This window comes from Callorhinchus milii, unplaced genomic scaffold, assembly GCF_018977255.1.
Source record: "Callorhinchus milii isolate IMCB2004 unplaced genomic scaffold, IMCB_Cmil_1.0 Scaffold17, whole genome shotgun sequence".
Taxonomy (NCBI): Eukaryota; Metazoa; Chordata; class Chondrichthyes; order Chimaeriformes; family Callorhinchidae; genus Callorhinchus; species Callorhinchus milii.
This window is the reverse complement of record NW_024704758.1, coordinates 2,241,328-2,263,466: the sequence shown is the minus strand read 5'-3', so window position 1 is coordinate 2,263,466 and position 22,139 is coordinate 2,241,328. Positions and strand designations below refer to the sequence as shown.

Below are 22,139 nucleotides of genomic sequence, written 5' to 3'. Positions count from 1 at the left end.
AATGGTAAACGACCCCGGGATACAACAAAGACATCTCAACGGCAGAATTCAGGGGATAAAGTAAACTATGGCCTATTCTATATAATAATTATCGTTGCATTTGATATAGCGCCTTATCATGCCTTTGAGACGTCTCAAAGCGCTTCTCAAGTGACCTTGAGGGCACAACAGTACCCTCGACCTTTGGTCAGATCCCTTAATCCCAGGTTAATCATTCGCTGATTCAGGTAACACAGTGACAAATATTCCCGGCCTTGGTCACCTCTCACTGGGGTTGTGTTGCAACGCTGCAGGACCCTGAACTGGAACCCGGGGGCGTTGTTGGATTCCAGTCACTCCAGCAGCTTCAGCACCCCAGCACCAGCGAGCTCACAACAACAATAATAATCCTTGCATTTGGATAAAGTGCCTTATCACAGCATTGAGATGTCTCAAAGCATTTCACAGAATATAGCGTAAAGTGAATTGACTGTGTAGTTTGTGGGTGGAACGCGGAAGCCAATTGCACACAGCTGTATCCCACAATCAGTCGTAGATTGATTGACCAAATTTTTTGTTGAGGGATTATTACCTCCGGAAAAGCGATCCGCCAATTGACTAAGAACTGGGTTCCTACTTACTGCTGGGTATACAGAAACGCGTGGAGTAAAGAAACTTGCCTAAGGTTTAGCCTCGCCCAGGAATTGAACCAGGGTCCCCTTCGCTTGCGAGGCGAATGCACTAACCGCTACGCTATGGGACTCCCGCATTACAAAGTGGAGCACAGAACACAATGAGTAAGGCTTGTCATCATCCATTACCTGGTGCAATCTATTACTCCTGAGTACGTGTCTTCATTAATTCCCCGCTGAAGAGATTGTAGCCTTGTCTTTATCACTGGAGTAGGGAGAGGGGGAGGGGGACGTGGAGGGAATAAGAAAGAGAGAGAAAGGTTCTTAATAAAGGTAGCGATCCCTGAGGAAAAGAAAAACAGAGCCCCCACGGTACAGAACAAACTCTCTGCTCTGAAAATCCACAAGACTCGCACTCTTGCCGCAAGTTGCCGGAGGCCCACACAGTCAGCCTCGCTCGCTGTGTGTGCTCATTGCTAATGATTAACCAGAGAGAGAGAGAGCATGGTGCGATGAAAGGAACTGAGCATTCACATAGCAAAGCTGAAGCATGTCAGTGTCAACACACAGCTGGAGGGGTTTCCCTGCTGGCTCTCTGCTGTTGAGGTCATGGACCTGGAGTGTAACTGCACTGTACAGACTCGGAAGGTCTTAGGTTTTTTTGCAGGGATCAGCTGAGTGTCTGACGTGCACAGAAACCCACACCACCCCTCGCTTGGCTTCGCTGGCTCCCCAACCCCCAGAGGATTGAGTTTAAAATCCTCGTCCTCACTTTCAAAGCCCTCCGTGGTCTTGCTCCCCTACCCACCCGACCTACTAACACCTTACCATCCTTCCCAGTGTCCCCGCACAGCGGACACTGGACTGCTCCACATCCCACGCCAACCCCACCATTAGCAGTCGGCCCTTCAGCTTTTCTGCTGTTAACCTCTGGAACTCCATCCTGGAATCGCTCCTCCTCACCCCCTCTCTCGCCTCCTTCAAGGCCTGTCTTTAGACCTTCCTCTTTGACTGTGCCTTCGGTCAACCTCCCGCTAATCCCCTTTTACCCTCCAACCCTCTCGATTCCAACTCCCAGCTCGGGTGCAAACCCTGCTTACTACTGGGTAAACAGAGGCGTGTGAAGTAAGGAAACTTGCCTCACATTTCACTCTGCCGGGAATCGAACCCAGGTTCTCTCGCTTGCGAGGCGAGCGCTCTAATCTCTTGAGTTACAGGACGGAGGCATTTGGCCGTCACCGTGTCTCACCACCACTATACAAGCGGCCGGCAATGTCTCACCATCGCAGGGGTTGACGAGTACAGCGGCTGTGCTGCCGGCGATACAGCCGCTGAGGAAGGAGACGTAGAAGGGAGACTTCTCGCCAGGGTTCCTCTGACCCAGCTGGTTAAGGTTCGCAAAGAGTGGGAAGTAGATGATGGAGAACGGAACATCCCTTCGAACAAAGGAGAGAACATCAGCCAAGCAAATGCTCCCCCAACCCACCACCCCCACAACACATACACACACACACAAGTCCTTGATCAAGGTCAGTTTCTTCCTGTAAAGAGGAACAGCAGTGGTAAAATGCCAGAGCAGCACAGCACAACTAGTCAGACCCATGGAACCCAAACCCCTTTCACCTTCACCACCGTGACACAACACCTTGTCTCACTCTACAACTGTTTGTGGGACACTGCCGCGGGCAACTGGCTGCCGCCTTTCACTCACACTTGCCTGCCCGTGCGACAGAGCAGTCAATCCAGACAGACTGACGCACATTCAACATAGTGGTCAATTAGGAAAGATCGACATGCGCTCAATATAGTTTTCAATATGTTGCTCTTGCTTTCCTACCTTAGGATCGTGGCTCCGAGTCCTTTGTAGAGACCGGCGATTCCCTTGTTCCTCAACAGCTCTTTGGTGATCTGCGTGGCAGTCTGCTGGGATTTGACCGCAGAGGTAGCGTGACTTGAGCTGGAGACGGATCCCATGGGCACGGAGCCGGGCACAGCCTGGGCTGCCATGAGCTTCTCCTGGGCAGCTGCGTACGATCGCACATAGAGAAAGCAAGTCCGTCAGCCCAGCACTGAGCACACGTAGCAGCAGGGTCAACAATCTGCACCCGGCCCCCGCCTTTCACGTCTCAAAGCGTTTCAGGTGGCAAGCTGCGCGGGTTTTAGCTGGTTAGACGCAACGCACACTCTAGGGTACCCCAAGCCTCAGCTCTTGCCAACCTGGGCCCTAATACTCTCCAGAATTAGCTAAGCAGGCTGCATCCCTCCAGAGAGAGAGAAAGAGAGAGTGCGCCAACCGTGCTGAGGGGCTCCGCCACAAGTCCCGCATTGCGGTAAAATCCTGTGAAGCGCTTTTAAGCGCTTGTGGAGTCCTGTAGCTCAGTGGTTAGAGCACTCGCTTTGTAAGTGAGAGACCTGAGTTCAATTCCAGGCAGGTCAGGGCGAAACCTTGGGCAAGTTTCCTTACTCCACACAGAGCCTAATAATAATCCCTCCAAAACCAAAAACAATAATAAATTGGTCATTTTCAATCTACGACTGTTTGTGGGACATTGCTGTGCGCAATTGGCTGCCGCGTTCGCCCACAAATATACAGTCAATTCACTTTACATTGTGTTCTGTGAAGCGCTTTGGGACGTCCTCCCGACGTGAAAAGCGCTATATCAAATGCAAGGATTATTATTATTTAAGCGTTTCCACACCACGATGAGCCTTCGCCCTGTGTCCAACGCAAGGATCGTTCATCGTTACGCCAACCGCGGCTCCCCCCCACACCACCGCCCCCCCACCCCCCCCATCCACCCCCAACCAACCGCGTCGCCGCTTCACGCCGAGTCGGCCCACGTTTCAGACGGCCACTTACCCAGACGACCCGCGTCCTGCAGCTGAATCTTCAGCATCTCCATAGGGGTGGTGACCACAACCTGACAGGTGCCAGCCCCGCAGCCAGCCAGCATCTCTTTGAACAAGGTCAGTTTCTTCCTGTAAAGAGGAACAGCAGGGGTACAGTGCCATAACAGCACAGCACATCTGGTCAGACCCATGGAAACCAAGCCAAGCCCCTTTCGCCTTCACCCTCTTGACACAGCGTCCTGCCTCTCTCTCCACGACCGTCCACGGGATGCTGCTGTGCGCAATTGGCTGCCGCGTTTCACCCACCAAATGTACAGTCAATCCACTTCACAGTGTATCCTGGGAAGCGCTTTAAGATGTCTCAACGATGTGATAAGGCGCTATGCCAAATGCAAGGATTATTATCATTATTAATGAGCTGTATTCTTTTTCAATTCGTTATTTTTACATCATTTTTTTTAAAATCTCTTAAACGGGACCAGGTGAAGGACGTTTGCAATGAGGGAGGAGGGAGAGGAGGGAATGGGAAAGAGTCGGGAGAGGTGGGGGAGGGCGGGGAAAGAGTCAGAGTGCATTCACAGGCCAAAGTGCTTTGAACACAGATGGTATTCACACAACAGGGAGTGGGTGAAGCTCCGTCAATGAGGCACTGACCTTGACCTCCGAGTGAGCAGCTGACTATGGATGTATTGTTAAAAATAGACAGGATGAAAGATGCACAACAAGGGGGAAACCAATACCGTACAAACTGATGGTGGGACTTCTACACAGCTGAGTTTAATGAACTCAATCCGGCCTCTAGGGATTGATTTGTGTAATATTCCATGTCGCACTCAGCGAGTGGATGCGTTCCAAGCTATTGATCAAGCGTGTGGCGGATGTTGCAAGATGTGTTTCCATGTATTGGCTACTCGAACCCACTGACTTGGATCCAATTCTATCCTGTGCCCTTGAGATAGTGCTCTCAATGGGCAAGCTCTGTGGTGTTAGCCAGTTAATCGTCAGCAGTTACCTCAATACACCCCAGCCCCCACCCCCCACCGTCACCAAGCCATAGCTTATCGCACATACAGGATTCAAAATTAACACTGTATTCAAGGATTTTCCAAATTTCATTGAAATACCAGGTGTCACCCCGGCACAGTGGGTAGCACTCGCGCCTCTGAATCACAAGGTTGTGGGTTCAAGCCCCACGTCGGTTCTTGGAATCACATAGCCTAAGCTGACACTCCAATGCAGTGCTGGGCCGCGTCACATTGTCGGAGGTGCCGTCCTTCGGATGAGACATTAAACTGAGCTCCCGTCTGCCTGTTCAAGGGAACGTTAGAGATCCCACGGCACTATTCAGAAAGAGACGGGAGTTTGTTTCTCCCGGTGTTCTGGCCAACATTTCCCAAAGTAAAATTGGTCATTCACTCCACGACTGTTTGTGGGACGCTGCCGTGTGCAATTCATTGCCATGTTTCACCCACAAAATGCACAGATACTTCACTTTACAATATATCCTGTGAAGCGCTTTGAGACGTCTCAGCAATGTGATGAGGTGCTATATCAAATGCAAGGATTATTATTATTATAAATAGAGTAAATTTCGAATTCCAGGTGAAATTTTTCCCCACACTTTTGTACAATAATTTTTATTATGCGTTATGAAGTGACGTTGAGGCCCCGCATATCTATATTTTGAAATGACTCTTAATTAAAATTTAAAATGTAATAAGACTTAATAAAAAATGATGGGGCTTATGTGCAAGTAAATTCTGTGAAGCGCTTTGAGACGTCCTCCCGACATGAAAGGGTCTGTATTAAATGCAAGGATTATTATTATAATAAATCTATTATTATTTAATAATGTGTAATTGAATATGTGTGCGTCACATACACAGACATATTCGATTGCACAAACACTATGTGTGTGGGGGGGGGGGGATCTGAGGGAAGGGAGGGGGAGGTAACGTGCTTAGAAGCTACAAGCAAAACAACTGAGCCATCATAGACGTAGTCAGTGTGCTGGATGTGTGCGGTTTGCAATCCAGAGCTGGTTGCTAAGCTATGGTTGCTTGTTGCTTTGCTTAGGCAGTCGGGACCATTCAGGCAAATGTGAGCGCTCAGGCGGCCTGAAATAACTTCAGCAGTCACAGCGGGCGGCCAGTCACAGTGAGCCTTGGAATTCCGCCTAGCCTTAGCCTGCAAGATCACTCTGTCTTAAATCCTAAGGTCCAGTCGTGCAGAGTTTTAGGGGGGAAATTGGCGTTGGAAGTGGGTTTGTTAGTTCTTCCAAATGAAGACTGTATTTTCCACAATTCTGCAAATTTAAGATAAAATGGAGCTGGAGGTCACCAGCTGGTGTCCTGTTGGGCTCAGTGAAGCTGGCAAAGTGAGAAGATGGATGGTGCCTCGCCATGCTTGCGATTCTTCTGAAAACATCTTGCGTGTAAGCAAGTGTGCAGAGTTTTGTCTCACCAATAGGAAGGTCTCATTTATTTCCCGACTGCTAAATATATCCGTCTTTTCCACTAAATCTTTAATGCGGTAAAATCTCACTAAAGTGACCTTAACAGGAAAATAAAACATGAGTAGAGTTACAGCAATCAGTGTGCGACAATGGGTTCTAAGAGCAGCTTTATGAGCCCACTGGAAATTCCCCTGAATGGTTTCTATGCCCACAAAATACAATTCGCTTGATAGTGTATCCTGTGAAGCGCTTTGAGACATCTCAAAGACGTGATATGGCGCTGTATCAAATGCGAGGATTATCAATAGTAGTAGTAGAATTATATGCCAACATGGGACCAGAGAAAACAATACCATTGTTGAAAAGAGTACAGGAGAGAAGACATCGGGATCTATAATGCGGATTGGGCTAATAGCCCACGGGGCCAACCCATGTTCAAATGCATACCAGTCCTCTCCAATCATGCAATTAGCCACCAATGTTAAAGGATTTTAGGTGATTTTGTCATTCCTTTTGTGGGCAATTGACATAATTATGAACTTGTACATGTTTAGCACTATGGGCTATTAGCCCAAACCCACATTTTAGACCCAGCGCTTTCTTTTCTTTCCTTATTCGTAAAATCTAATATGGGGTGGGGGGGGCGGTAATTCAGCAGAGCCTAGATTTATTCTGGTTTCTAAGCATTTCGGAGCGACCAGAATCTGGCAAATTGTTGTATACAGTCTGTTTTCACAGTTCTTGAAGGAAACTTGACAGATTGCACAAAAGCAAGTCTTTATATTCAAGCACTTGCCAAATCCTGGGAAGCTCTGATATGCAAACAGTGTAAGTCTAGACCCAAGTGGAATCTGCCGCCTTTGCAATTGTTTTCTCTCAACAGTGTTATGAATGCAGATCAAATTGTAGAGTAGGATTTGTACATTACTAATGTGTTCAATGAGAAGCCTAAACATATGGGTCAAGCAAAAAGGTACTGAGCCAGTGTTAATTAATCCTCGGCTTGCTCCCCGGCGAGAGGTGGTATCTAATATCACATGGCTATTATTGAAGAAATCCTTTATTTTTGATCAGCCGGGTGTCTGAAGCATGCGGAAACTCATCACCATGCTTAATTGTTGGAATGGAATGCATGCTCTAACCCCGGGGGACGTATCTTGCTTACCTAATTCCAGAAAGTATTAGGCCCAGGTTAGCAAGAGCCAAGGCTTGGGGACCGCAGAGCATGCGTTGGGGTAATTGCTGGAGTCTAACCAGCTAAAATCACTTTGCCTATCCATCTTTCCCGCTGCAAGGACCTCTCTACCGGTTAGGGCTTTGGCTTACAGGGTTAAAAGAATTCTTACGCGAATTCTTTGGGTTTTGCTGAGAATCTTAAAGCCAAAGGGAGCAGTAAATAGAACGTCAGGACTTCTTTATAATTAAATGCATTGAATAAAATCTGCCATCCTATCTTTCTCTCCTGGATGCTTTCTTCATCATAGACTTAATCTGTCTAAACCCCTACCTGTAAGGATATCCTCTTACATATCCAATCAAAACCTCACCTGCAAGGGGCAGAATGAATAAATGAATGAATGAACGATTGAATGACTGGCTGGCTGAGAAACAGTCAGTGTGAACTGAAGGTGAGGCAGAGGGAGCGTGGAATGAGCCGTAAATTTACCTGAAGGTTAGGATCCGCGTGGTCAGTAGCAAACGCTCTGCTCACAAAGGGATCGCCCTTTGGTCTTGGGGTAAAAATGTGATGAATTTTTGAGGGTTGCATGAGTCAAAGCTTTGTACTGTGTGACGGTAGAACAGCTGATTCCCAGAAACCAGAGAAACCATCGCACAACTCTCATACGTGCAGTTACACTCCACTGCCTTTACTCCGTAACAGTGGAGGCTGCGGATGGATTACATGGAGGCTTTTCAATTATCATTTGCATCAGGTAAACAGGAAGAAATGATTTCCAGTGGGTGGTAACTGGAGGGCATCGATTTAACTTCATCAGAGAAAGAAAACCAAAGGGAGAGGCTGGGATTTTTTTTTGTTACAGCACACACATACAGACACACACACAGACGCGCATACACACAGGCACGCACACACAGGCACACACACAGAGGGTTATAAGGATACAGGATGAAAGACTGAAAACAGGCATCAAATGGCTTTTTAGAAGAGAATTAGAAAAATATTTGAGAAGGACAACCATAAAAGGGATGGGATGAGAGAAAAGGGCAGACAGTGGGACTAAATGGCGATATAGTACAAGACAATGGAGGCGATATGCAACAGAGTAAATAACCTCCATCTGCGTGTGTTGAAAGATTCTATGACTCGTATGGGACACAAGGCTGGTTCACTCGCCTGCCACAATAAAAAAACTGCCTGCATTTATTCCTGAACAGCAGGAGTTTACTGACTTGCCGTTCAGCTTGAAGGAAAACCACAAGGTGACTGATCCATTGAATTCTTTGATAGAGGAGAAACCTCCCCTGCTCTTCGCTGGCCGACAGCTTTGCTCTTAACCTTGCCGACGGCACAAAGTCACCGGAGGCTCTGCCAGTTCGGTTCCCCCCAGCACAGGAGATGGCAGCCACCAGATCCCACACAACCAAAGCGCTGGGTTCGTCCCGATCAGTGGCCGGGGAGATGGGGGGTGGCGGTCGAGCCAGCAGCTTTCTTGCTGCAGAAAAAGAAAGACCTTTCCTCTTTGACTGTGCCTACGGTCCCCTTCCCCCCCTCTCCCCGGCTCAGTATCGTGCTCTGCAACTGTCAAGCGTTCTCCGGGACGCTACTCTGCGGGAGGGGCACTAGCTATACAAACACATGCTTTGTTGTAAATGGACGGAGATATTCTGACACCCGACCAAGTCAGACAGAACCAACTCCCGACTTTCAGTTTATTGGTGAGATGGTGTCCTGCACTGCAGGACTGAACCACATCAATCCTCAATCTCACAGCGGAGGCAGTAGAAGTACAACAGAGGACAGGAGGAAGGGAGGGGACGGGGGAAGGAGGGGGAAGCACTACTTACTCTCTTCTATACTTGGAATCTTGAGGTGGAATTCCTAGGCCAAGTGCCCAAATGCTCAATAGATAATCCATTCATTTCATTCTTACATCAAAGTGTCTCCAACACAATGGGTTACTATACTACTAATCCTTGCATTTGGTACAGTGCCTTTCATGTCGGGAGGACATCTCAAAACGCTCCACGGGCTCTTAACTGTAACATAATAATAATTATTATTATTATAACTGTAACGTGTAGTGACTGTAGATTTTGTAGGCAATTTGTGCACAGCAATGTTCCACAAACAGCCTTAATGTGAATAACCAATTTTATCCGAGCGGGGGTGGTGGGGAGGAGGAATTGTCAACCAGAACACCGGGAGAGAGAAACTACCTTCTCTTTTCAAATAGGATGTTTAACGTATGCCTGAACAGGGCACAGACGGGACCTCAGTTTAACATCTCATCCAAAGTACGGCATGTGCCACATTGCCAGCCCTGTAATGAAGTATTAGCCTAGGACTATTTGAATTCAAAGGCTCGATGTAGAGGCTTGAAACTACAACCTTCTGACTCGGGAGTCAAAAGTGCGGCCAGCTGAACCAGGCTGACACACCCAGACACACTTTATAGGTATCAGATTCTTTGTTATTCTGTAGAAACCCAATGGAAGGCGAGTGTGAGGTGGTGGTGGTGTGGGGGAAGGGAGAGGGGGGAAAGAGAGGGAACAGATGTGCATTTTTATGCTGTTAGATCCACCGATCACTTAGCTGGTCACCAAAGTGTCACTCACCCGTCCCTGGAGAGCATTTGCCGAAAGAAATCATTTGCGGCCAGTTTTATAGCCTTTTCCGGGGTCACCAGGGTAAGATTGACGGCGGCTCCTGTAAAGGTCAGAAAGGTAGGGAGATGGGATGGGCAGGGTGGGCAGGGTGGGCAGGGTGGGCAGGGTGGAGGGAGGGGGAAGAGGTGGGGAAAGGCAAAAGGAATTCCATGTTACCACAGACGTACGCACGAGGTTAAAAAGATCTTCCGACTCACTAAAGCCTTAACCAAGAGCCCAGAAATGGCCGAAACACGAAGGGCATTTCAAAGAGCACAAGAAAGTACTGCTGGCAGCTAATCTACACTGTGACAGGTTTGCCAGCGTTACAGGTGGAACGCGAGACAGTTTGTGTTGAGGGCAGCGCTTAAGTCATTAGTGGAAAGCTTTGAAAGAGGCTGCAGTTCAATACAGGCCGACTCCCCTGCTACAAGGCGGTGGTTTGGGTCTGTCATCTCGAAGCTCGCGTTATAATGGGGGCGCGCGTAAAAATAAACAAAATGGCCACCAATCAACGCACCTAGATCGGCTGTGGCCGCTGAGGTCACTACCTTCGCAAACGAAGTGATGTCAGTGGGGCTTCCTGCCGTGCGCGCTGTGCGCAGTAAGACAGCCGAACAGCGACACAGGACACAATTGGGTCCACAGTGCAATACACGGGCCCACGCTATAGCTGGGCGTGTTATAATGGGGGTCGACCTGTATGTGGCAACACCAAAGAATTGGAGGGAACATGCAGGTGAACTGTGCGGAATAGAGTGGTTAGTACTGCATGCCACTGCATGCTCTCACATCCCCTCTCCGCGTGCCAGCGCTCTGTTAGTTATCAAGCACCCATCGTGGTTGGGGACGGGGCAGAGGGGGGTGATTTTAAGACAAGGTGGGGGTTTGGGAAGGAGGAAGCCCAGCCACACACATACAGAGACAGCGCTGTGTACAGGAGCATGGAATTAGAGCAGTCGTGAAATGTACATTTGATACAAACATCATGTAAATTTACATTTACACAGCGCCTTTCACATCAGTAAGACATCCCAAACAGTGGGCTTAATAGTGGGCACCGGAGCTGAGAGGGGGAGCCGATGGTGGGGGGAGTGGGACGGGGGAATGGTAAGAAGGAGAAAGATGACCCAAAAGCACGATCAAAGTGGTAGGGCTTGAGACAGACATTTGACCGACCTTGACCTCCCAAGGTGAGGCTGGGTCGGAGGGATTCCTGGATACTTTCCGTTCTTAGATTCAATTTAATTTCCTGGTTCCCCCCCCACTTCCCTCACCTCCTATCAGCATACATCTGTATTGGGCTTCATTCCTGCAGACTGCTGTACCTCAACACAAAGTGTCTGTTCCCCGATTTGCGGGCGAGGGTGTGCAGGACAGTGGATAGCAGGGAACGTCACAGTGTAACACACAGGACAGAATTCCAATGATCAAGGCCAGGGAACCTACACAAGTTTATTCCAGTATTCCCAACTCTTTGCCTTTACTTAGGAGTCGGGACCCCGGTTTAAGTTCTCACCCTTCACTTCCCATCGACCACCATGGCTCTGGTCAATCCCATCCCAGTTTTGAGTCAACTGACACCTAGTGGTTTCCTTTAACTTCTCTCCCAATCCCCCAAATGATTCCCCCAAGCCTGGATGTCTGTGTGGGGGAGGTGTGGGGGGGGTGGGGAGGTGGATGAAGCATGGAGGTTGGGTGTTGGTGGAGAAAGGGGTTGAAGAGTAAATGCCGATGCCATTCTCGAAGGGTTAATGGTTGAGGCACATGGCCTTTAGGGGACAGGCAGCATGCGGGCAGCCTTATAGGTAGGTAGCACCCTCTGTGTGTCAATGTGTCTCAAACCGGTGCTGAAATTCACCATCAAACTGACTTAGCCCCTTCCCACCCGGACCTCATTGACGCATCCACTACCAGCGCCTGAGGGGAGGCGCCATTAACGTTCTCACACCGTATAAATAAATAATAAAGAAATAAATCTTTTGCAAGCGTTCGAACCTGAAAAACCGTGAGTTCCATGCAAAAATACACGCGCGGACACACACATACGCACGCGCACGCACACACACACACACACACACATACACACTCGCACACACCCCACTGGTTAGTAGAAACATAACTGAGCCCCCTTCTCCAAAAGACCTTTCCCTTCACCACTAGGCACAAAAAGCATTTCATTTCTTCCAACATTCCTCCTATTTTCTTTTTAAACCGATTCGCACCCCCCCCCACCCGCATTCTCCCCGCTCTCCCCCCACCCCCCCAAGCACACACGCTTCCCCTCCGCTCCCAGAAAACGTGTGGCCCACCAAAGTCTTTCATTTACGCATTTACCGTACCATTAAAAGTGGCACTGGCCTTTTGAGTGCCCATATTGTCTCGTACTCTGTAAAAAAACAAATAAGGATTTTCACACCTACGTTCGAGTTCTTGCCTTGATCACAACTCTTTTTAACATCAATTCCAACATGCAGTTTTAAACAGAAATCTATAGTGCCCCTTCACTCAGATAAAGAAAGAACTTTTAAAAAGTATTTATATAGCATCTTATTGGTTCTAAAACCGCCAAAGTCGTGTAGTGACTGTTTTTGTGTGTGTGCATGTTGGGGGTGGGCGTGACAAGAGCTGATGAGTCATTTTTTCACTGCAAAACATCTCAATGATCTGATAAGGTGCTATATCAAATGCAAGGATTATTAATATTATTATTATTAAGAAGCGAATTGGAGAATTGTTGGCACTGGACACTTGGTGCAACTCACTTCTCTTTACAAACTGGAGTCCTGTAGCTCAGTAGTTAGAGCACTTGCCTCTTAAGCGAGAGGACCCAGGTTTCATTCCTGGGCAGGGGGAAACGTTGGGCAAGTTTCCTTACCCCACACGCCTCAGTTTACCTCGCAGTATGTAGGAACCCGGTTGTTAGTCAATTGGCAGATCGCTTTTCTGGGGGTAGTAAGCCCTTCAAAAAAGTTATAATAATAATAAATAATAATAATTTGGTCACTCAATCCACGACTGTTTGTGGGACGCTGCTGTGCGCATTGGCTGCCACGTTTTGTCCAAAAATTTTACAGTCAATTCACTTTACGGTATATTCTGCGAAGCGCTTTGAGACATCTCGAAGACGCTTTCTGCCAAATATCAAGTTTCTTGTGAACCCGTCTCTGTTTCGAGTCACTACCTAACACACACTGGTCTCTTTTAGTCTGTTCTCATCCCGAGATGGAGTTTTACTTTAAGCGCTCTGACACTCTACCCTACGTGGAGGGCGCTATGTTTAAGTGCAAGTTGTTGTTTTTTATACACCTGGTGCCTTGCATTTGGCTGCCTTCACACTAAACATGGTCGTGCCAGTGCTTTTTCCAGCCAAGTCGTTGAAATACCTTTACCCCATTCTCTTCATTTTCAGCTCCGACCCCCTCAGTACACAGAACTGGGCAGGGAACTGAGAGACCTCACAGTGAGCGAGACTCACACCGTCCCTGTACACTAGCAGGTCAGCTTTCTCTCACAGGAGACCTTTAAATTCTGGATCTATAATGAATATGTCACCTCTTGCGCTATGACCGTTGATGGAATCCTATACACATGTGGAGGGTTGGTGTCAAAGTCAGCTGATGTGTCACAGAAACAAACACATGTCACACAGCCTGATATCAGTCACCAGTAGCTCTGATTAGCTGACTCAGCCCAGATCGGAGATCGGTGGGAGAGTTCGAGGGCGCAGTCGGGAAGGTGTAGAAAACGCCAGAAAAAGGCACAATGGCAAGATCATGCATGAAGATGTCCTCACACACCTCAGACTGGAAAGCCTTGCATCATACATCGAGTGTGAAGTGATGATGTGGGCGAGCAAATTACATATACATAAAAAAAGGAACATAGGAACAGGAGGAGGCCATTCAGCCTCTCAAGCCTGTTCCGCCTTTCTATAAGATCATGGCTTATCTGTACCTCAACCCCAATTACTCGCCCTGGTCCCACATCCCTTGTTACCCTGACCTAAAAAAAAATCTATCCACCTCAGTCTTGAAAATTTTAATGAATCCAGTATCCATATTGTTTTGGGGAAGAGAGTTCCAGATTTCCACGACCCTTTGTGTGGGTGAAAAACTGAAAAACTGCCTCCTAATTTCACTCCTAAACGGCCTAGCTCTAATTTTAAAATGATGCCCCCTTGTTCTGAATTCCCCCACCAGGGGAAATAGTTTCTCTGTATCTTCCCTATCGAATCCTTTTATTATTTTAAAAACCTCAATTAAATCACCCCTTAACCTTCTAAACTCAAGGGAACAGAGACCAAGTTTATGCAACTGTTAAGAGAGAAACCTGGTTCCCTTTAATGGGTATCTCTGAACGAACGCTGTAAATGTATATAAACTAGAGGTGATCTATACAGGCCATCTTTCCCTTTTGCACAATCGCTGCTCAAGTTCCCTAAAACCCGATGGTGTGAGTTTTCTCTGTACGTGTTTAAATCAAACCACGCTGTCCTGTCAAAGAAAAATCTCACCACTGATCTCTCTCAGTAGAACAAACACACCATACCAGAGCGCTGGCCAAACCAGTTGCAATTCCTAACGTCAAGACGAGCTAGACTGAAATAGGATCACAACGCTGCTCTGTGATTTTCTTTATCGTTCGTTGAAGAACGTCAGTGGACAAATGTCCATGTGGTGCAAACCCACTCCTTGAAGACTCAAGGCACTGTTCCACCGATCAGCTTCAACTCCGAACTGTCCAAAGCCAACCAAACTTAACATGTTTTAAGGAACTGGAGTACCAAAGTGCACGATTCCTACCCCAGCATACAAACCCAACAGGTAAGAGGATGGAATCGTTGCCAAACCCGAAATGGCTGAGTGGGGTAAGTACAGATGGATATGAGCATTTACACAACATGGGGTTTGCATTACATTAGGAGAAACAAGCTCACATCAGTTGATAAACACCGGGGGCAGGCAGGGTGGGGGGGTGGTGGTCCTTTAAAACACCTACCTCGATACATCCCAAAATAGCCATCAGATCGGATTGTCTTAATCAGGCAGTCAGACCTGAAATCAAACACAGGGAACAATGACTCTTTTGGGCAGGTAGAACTTCAAGGGGAAGAGAACACACACAGCGTTACGCTCTGACGCACTGTGTCACACTTCAAACGCTTTCCAATATGATTGGAAACAAGAGGTCAGATGGGCCGAAGAACCTTCGTCACCTCCGACCCACCTTGTAAACCCACAAACCAAAAGGGGTGACTGTGAGATGTGAACAGTGAGATCTAATCAGTTAAGGCAGGGTGAAACTGCGTTCGTGAACTGACAGCTCTGTTTGATCCAGAACTGAAAGTGAATTCACTTAACCCGGGCGGAATTTGACCTTTTCCAAACTCGGACTCTTGACCTTGGCCCAGATAAAGGGTAATTCCAATACCAAGGAGCAGCGTTTGCTGTGAGGGCTCCACGCCCTTCCTCCTCTCCTATGACTATCCAACACAAACTCAACCAGAGCTGAGATGGGATGAGATTGAGATTCCCTCCCTCTCCCCACGCACCCCCACAACCTTGCGACCATCCTTGGCGACCGAGCCAGGCTGCCAGGATAGCGTTTCGGAGCACTGCACAGAGGCAGGGTTGCACTCTGAGCAAGGGCGAGCAGGGAGCGGGGAGGGTGAGCGTAGGTGCAGTCGAAGAGGTAGACAGATAAGGTGGATAAAGGGGGTGGGGTGGGGGAGAGATGGAGAGAGCGAGGCAGGGAGATCCCGAAGTGAGGGGCGCAGTGTTTGAAGCTCCCTGAGCGATCTACCGCCGTACTCACAGGCTGGTGTATATCCGCTGGCCATTCTGCTGGTTTTGAAGCCGAGTTTTTGCCAGGTCTATGGGGAACACACAGGTGACACCAATTAAGCCAGCAATGCCTCCATTCATCAGCTTCGCGGGTAAACTGCAACAGAGAGAACGAAGCTCAGACACCGCTTTCACACAGCACAGTGAGGTAAAGCGAGGCGATCAATGAACACCGGAAAGAGATCCGCCAATCGACTAACAACCGGGTTCCTATTTACTGCTAGATAAACAGAGGCGGGTCGAGTAAGGAAACTTGCCTAATGTTTCGCCCTGCCTGGGGAGGGGTCTTCTCGCTTGCAAGGTGAGCGGGCTAACCACTGTGCTACTAGTTTGGGGGAGGGGGGGACACGGAACCACACTCCACAAGGGAAGGACGGACTGGAACAGGGAGACGTACGTATTCCAGAGGGGCGAAATTAAGAAAAATAACTAGGTCACGCTAAAATCTTTCAACGGCTTAATCCCATTTTCCAGCTCTGTTTCTCTTTCTCTCTTCTCGCTCTCTTTCCTGTATCCCCTCAATGTTTGTTTTTGTTAAACGCAAAGCAAAACCTGACCGGGTTGAGAATTCCTGCAATAACTCAGGACACCCCAAGCCAAACAAAAAAAAAATAAGAGCCGTCTTTGCATACATTTCAGGAACAGGGCCCACTGAAGCTCCTGAGCTGTTTCACAAAGGCTGGGCTCCGTCAGGCGGAGACAGAGTTACACTGCGTAGATTCCTTAGACACAGCCCGCTCTGTTAGCAGACAAGAATTCCAAGCAGTTTCTATTCCACTTCCTTTCCTCGCTGGTTCCTGATCCCATTTAAACCCTAGGGATCAATTTTCTCCCAATCTACATTCCTGTGTGGGGTTGCTGCACACATAGTGCAGGTTCCTTGTAGCGATATGGACAACCTCTCCTCAACCTAATGGCTGAGCGACCATCTGGACTGAGCTGAACTATAAAAATAACAATAATAATCCTTGCATTTGATATAGCACCTGATCACGTTGTTGACACGTCTCAAAGCGCTTCACAGAATATACTGTAAAGTGAATTGATTGTGTATTCTGTGGTTCGAATTGACTGTTCAAGAGCGGTCATAATTTTTTTCGGGGTGGGGAGGGGGAAGCAAATGATCATTCATTCCCACTTCTCTCACTCCGACACAAATACCATTGAAGCTGGATCGGATTCAAGTTTCCGTTGCCAAGAAAAATCAGGGATTGTGTGAGCGATTGTAACGATAGGCGTTTGCAGTTTGGAGAGAGGCAGAAAGGGAAGGAAAATGACTCAGAAACGAGAGCCCATTTGTAGAGAGAAGGGAGTTTCTCCCTGTGTTCTGGCCAACAATCCTCCAGAGAAAACTCGGTCATTCACCTCACTGCAGGATGTTGCAAGTCAACTATATATCTATAGTCCTTGCATTTGATATAGCGCCTTACCACATCTTCGAGACGTCTCAAAGCGCTTCACAGAATATACTGTAAAGTGAATTAACCGTATATTTTGTGGGCGAAATGCAGCAGACACGCTTCTGTCAAACGTTGCATGTTAAAGCACTCACCCCTACCCAGGAGTGAGTCAGAACCTCACATATATACGCTGGAAATAATGTACCTGATTTTTTTATCAGCCATTTAATTCAAACTCGCTAGCCTTTTTCCACGTGGAAAATTGTTCTTCAATATCCAGTTGAAGCTCAAGTCCGTAAAGTGACCTCGTGCGTCTGCTCAGGCAGATGGAGGAACTGCTATCTTCTGTGACTTGGTTGACCTGCAACAGAAAGGACACGGATTTAGGGAGTATAGCACCTGAGGGAGAACCAATGGGGGATTTCAAAAATGTTTCGTAACAAGAATAAAAATCCTTGTGTTTGATATCCCCCCTAATCATGTCGTTGAAACGTCTCAAAGCACTTCACTGGATTGACGGTAAAGTGTAGTGACCGTGTATTTTGTAGGCAAACTGTCGTCGTTGCCTGCAAGACTTTCTGGCTTGAGAGAAACTCATTGGCTTCGAATTCAACAACAACATCAACAACTTGCACTTACATAGAGCCCTCCACGCAGGGTAGTGCCTCAGAGCACTTAATTCAAGGCTCTGATTGAGATATTTTACCAAATTCTTAAAGGCGACATAAATAAGAGTCAATCTGGACCCAGGTAGTTTCTCCTTACATGTGTTTTTTTTTAAAAAAAGGTGGCGGATCGCAGGATTATTCGCAAACTCCCTTCTCTTCTCCGATCGTGCCCGTGGGGTTTTTAAAACTCGCCTGATCAGACAGATGGCGAGACTTCAGTTTAACATCTAATCCTGAGGCACCTTCCATCAATGCAGAACTCAATCCTACACAGTTGCTCGTTTACTCCCTATCTGTTTGCTGTTTCTTGTTGTGTGTAAAATGGAGATTGCTTTAACTGACGAACGTACAGTCGTTGCACTTAACAAGCACTTTGCAATGTCTCAATGACGTGGTAAGGAGCTATATGAATTGCAAGGATTATTATTAACAGTAGTTGCTGTAAAGTGCTTTGAAACATTTGGAGAGTATGGGTGCTGCATCAAATGCAAGCATTCATTTTATTATTAGTAGTATTATTATTATTATTCATATCATTGAGCCTTAGTGTTTCCGGGCAGGAGAGTGAAAAATATATCAGCCAGGGCTCAACAAGACACTTATTTAATGGCCCGGCCCTCAATCCTACAATTTCAAGTTAAACTAATGCGAAGGAGTCGTCAATCCAACCTATTAATGAGAGTGTTTCCCAATTTAATCCCTGCTTCTGGGCTGTTCCCCCATCCAACAGCAGTGATCGCTGTTAACACAAAAAAATCCTTGCATTTGACACAGCGCCTTATCACATCGCAGAAGGCAGCTCAAAAAGCTTCACACGATTTCACCGCGGAGTGCAGGGACTGTGTATTTGCAGGCGAACGCACAGCCAATTTGCACAGGACAGCCATGAATTTATTTTATGATGAATGTGAATATGAGAGTCCCGTAGCGTAGTGGTCAGAGTGCTCGCCTTGCAAGCGAGAAGACCCAGGTTCGATTCCCGGACAGGGCGAAACCTTAGGCAAGTTTCCTTACTCCAGACTCTGTTCAGCAGTAACAACAACAACTTGCACTTGTGTAGCGCCCGGGAGCACCTGGGAGCGCCCCAGAGCGCTTGACAGTGGCGGAGTCCGACACCGAGACAGGGGGAAGAGGGTGGAAGCGGGAGGTGACCGTAAGCGCGATCAAAAAGGAAGTTCTTTAGGTGGGATTGGAAGGTGGGGAGGAAGGGGGCAAGGTGGAGGGATTGAGTGAGAGTTCCGGAGTTTCGGGGCGTAGCGGCTGAAGGCACAGCCACCCACTGTGGAACTCGTATGGGATAAAAGCAGCACCGCACGCTGATTTGATAGCGTTTTTAATAGAAGGTAAGCGTTGAGTTGCTGAGTGAGCCAGCGTGAGGTGCTCAGTGCTGCATTTCCTGTCGGTGTCTGCAGCATGTAGACTGTGACACACACACAGCCCACCACGCCAGCTGTACCAACGCATTCTCCTTCATCTTACGCCACTGCAGAGCTCTCCGTCCAACCTCTACACACGAATGTTATACCTGCGCTGTTATGAAGCATCGGCGGCTGAGCCATTCTGCATCCCCCCCAACCCCACTTCCCCCACCCCCAAAACTCACACCTGGAATCCCTCTGGCTGTCCACTCGCCATCACACTTGTAAAGCCCGCCACAAGACGTAGCAGTAATAATAATATAATATTAATAATCCTTGCATTTGATATAGCGCCTTATCACCTTATTGAGACATTTCGAAACGCTTCTGCAGAATATATCGTAAAGAGGAATGACTGCTTATTTTGTGGGAGAAACGACCTACCTCTTTGACCGTAATTACGGGCATCTTTTCCTTATCCCCCCCACCCCCACACACACATCCCACCACCACCTTCTGCTCTCTCTCCGTCCAGCACCTTCCTCCCTCTCCACCGCGGGCTTGGTTACTCAGCCAGCTGTATAACGCGCCTTGAGACGTCCTCCCATGATGTGAAAGGCGCTGTATGGACGCAAATTGTATGGCATTGGAAAAACACAGCCTCTGCTGAAACTGTCACAAAGGACCTTAACTGTTTCAGTCAGAATTGGGAGGCATTTGGGGGACATTTCTAGATGCAAACGTATTGAATTACAGCACATAGCCCGGGGTATAGTTATTTCCTGTGTCAACAGAACGGTTCCATGTCATTATAAGGTTATTCCAGTGGATGGATCGAGGCAGTGTGTCGAATTTTGGCTCAGCTGCAATGCTCTCATCTCTGAGTCACCGAGAATTTGGATTTTGGCCCCTGCACCAGAATGCAAGCTTCTAATCCAGGTTGTGGCTTCAGTGCAGAACTAGGATGGGAGGGGAGGTGTTGGGGGGTGGGGGGGTTGGGGAGAGAGTTCACTGTTTTTGCGGGGTTCAGCTGTGTGTTTTGACACATGCGGAAACCCATCACTATGCTTAAGAGTGTCCAAATTGCTGCCACATACAGTGATTGAGCTTTTTTTTTGTAGACAAACACGGCAGCTAGTTTTGCGCACAGCAACGTCCCACAAACAGTCAGGAGGTAGGTGACCCAATTTTATCCGGGTGCGGGGCATAGCCTGGATCTCCGTTTAACGTCTTGTCCAAAGGGCAGCAGTTTGACAATGCAGCGATACCTCGCTCTCCACCCCCCACCCCACCCAGCATGTGCAACTTGGAGAATTAACTCAAATTCCCAGGATGGGGGCTTGAACCCACAACCTTCTAACCCAGAGGTGAGAGCGCTACTAAATCATACAATTCCATTGCAACCCGAGACAAAACTCACCTGCAAGCTTAAAAAGAATACCCCTGTCTCTCCTGATTTGAGGGAATCTGGCTCAGTCACTGTGTGTCCGGCTCAGTCACTATGCGCAATTGGCTGCCGCGTTTTGCCCCACAAAATACAGTCACTACACTTTACAGTATATTCTGTGAAGAGCTTTGAGACATCTCAACAACGTGATAAGGAGCTATATCAAATGCAAAGATTATTATTATTTTGATATTCTTGATTTGCAGCATTGGGGGCTCTTAAGTCATCGGAACTGAAAATGCCTCTATTAACTAAAAATGTCCAAGTTTGGAATGGAAAACCTCAGAGAGAAGCTGTGTTCTGGAAATTCACATGACTGCCTGAATTTGTGTGAAGGAAACAGCCTTGATGAACCAGCTTGCCTGCTTGTCTATCACCGCTAACAACCCCCCCCCACCAAATCCTAGTTGTGGAGGAAGGATATGGAAATAAGGCTCAGAGGGGATTAAATGCTAAACACTTGCACACACACACACGGACCATGACTGCAAACACCTTTACTTGTAAACAAACGCAGTATAGAAGACGAGGAGACTTGGGTGGTGTGCTATTTTTTGAGGGGGGGGTGGAGGGGAGGGAGGAGGGTTATTACTTCAAAGGCGAAGCAAGAATTTTTTTTCGGAAAAAGAGAGGGAGATGAAAATAATATCTTGGACGTTACAGCAATGAAAGCAGAACAAACACTGTACCTTTCTGCAGAGACTCTACGAGCCGTTTCCCCGACGATCGATCACACTCGCTCACGGCTGTCACCAACCACACTGTGAAAATATCCCCAGGTTGCACAGGCTGAATTCCACACGGTATAATTGGGAAGCACCGACCAGCTGCCCAGCTCACTGCACCTACTTATCAGCAGTCGATTGTGTTTCGCAAACTCAGCTACTTGGCTCTTGGCTGTCTGTTCCTGGTCGCTCAGTGCTCCACGACGGAGGTGGGAGCCTGGAGGCACTTTGGTCTCTGCACAGCAGAGAGGAAAATCTAGTAACAGATAACGGTTCAATGGCCCGAGAGTCAGAGGGAGGGAGGAACTAACTGGAGTCAATTGGTCGGCATCCAGAATAGGTGGAGTCGACAACGAGCTCTGCTCCTGATAAGAGCCGGCGAATAGAGCGGTGGGATAGAGTCGTCCTATTCTCCCGCAACACCTTTTCCATTCAATGGCCACTCACCAGCAAATCATTGCAAATAACAGCGCCTGTTATGTCACAATACAGTGAATCCTTGGCAGCCAAGAGCAAGGTCTTTCATTTTTATTGTATGATTCTGGCAAAACAATTATTATTAGTAGTAATAATAATGGGATGTAGCCCCTTGTACTTCACGAGTACGTCTCGAAGCGCTCTGCGGGATACACTGTAAAATGTAATGATTGCACTTTGTGGGCAAACATGGCAGCCAGTTTGCGTATAGCAATGTCCCACAGACAGCAACAAAGTGGATGAGAGATTTGGGTGATGGGGGGGGATTTATCCTGGAGATTGTCGGCCAGGATAATGGGAGAGAGAAACTCCCTTCTCTTTTCAAACAGTGCCAAGGGATCTTTAATGTCCACCTTAACAGGCGGACAGGACCTCTGTTTATTTTTTATCCAAAAAACTATACCTCTGACAATGCAAATCTCCCCCCACCACCCCACTACATCTGCGTGTCAGAAGCCGCTGGGAACACTCAGT

The 22,139-nt window shown here is 47.8% G+C and overlaps 1 protein-coding gene across 1 annotated transcript in view; it reads right to left on the bottom strand.

The window, feature by feature from the left end:
• The window catches only part of slc25a22a (solute carrier family 25 member 22a), a 37,206-nt gene extending 15,769 nt beyond the window's left edge, over positions 1-21,437 (bottom strand). The window contains exons 1-9 of the mRNA XM_007904794.2: positions 21,153-21,437; positions 17,196-17,351; positions 15,562-15,687; positions 14,746-14,801; positions 9,715-9,805; positions 3,472-3,590; positions 2,449-2,635; positions 1,893-2,047; positions 801-876 (exon numbers count right to left, since the gene is read on the bottom strand). Of these exons, the coding sequence (XP_007902985.2) occupies positions 801-876; positions 1,893-2,047; positions 2,449-2,635; positions 3,472-3,590; positions 9,715-9,805; positions 14,746-14,801; positions 15,562-15,687; positions 17,196-17,215 (830 nt within the window). The 5' untranslated portion in view covers positions 17,216-17,351; positions 21,153-21,437. The remainder of the gene's footprint in view (positions 1-800; positions 877-1,892; positions 2,048-2,448; positions 2,636-3,471; positions 3,591-9,714; positions 9,806-14,745; positions 14,802-15,561; positions 15,688-17,195; positions 17,352-21,152) is intronic.
• Between the last annotated feature and the right edge of the window lie 702 nt (positions 21,438-22,139).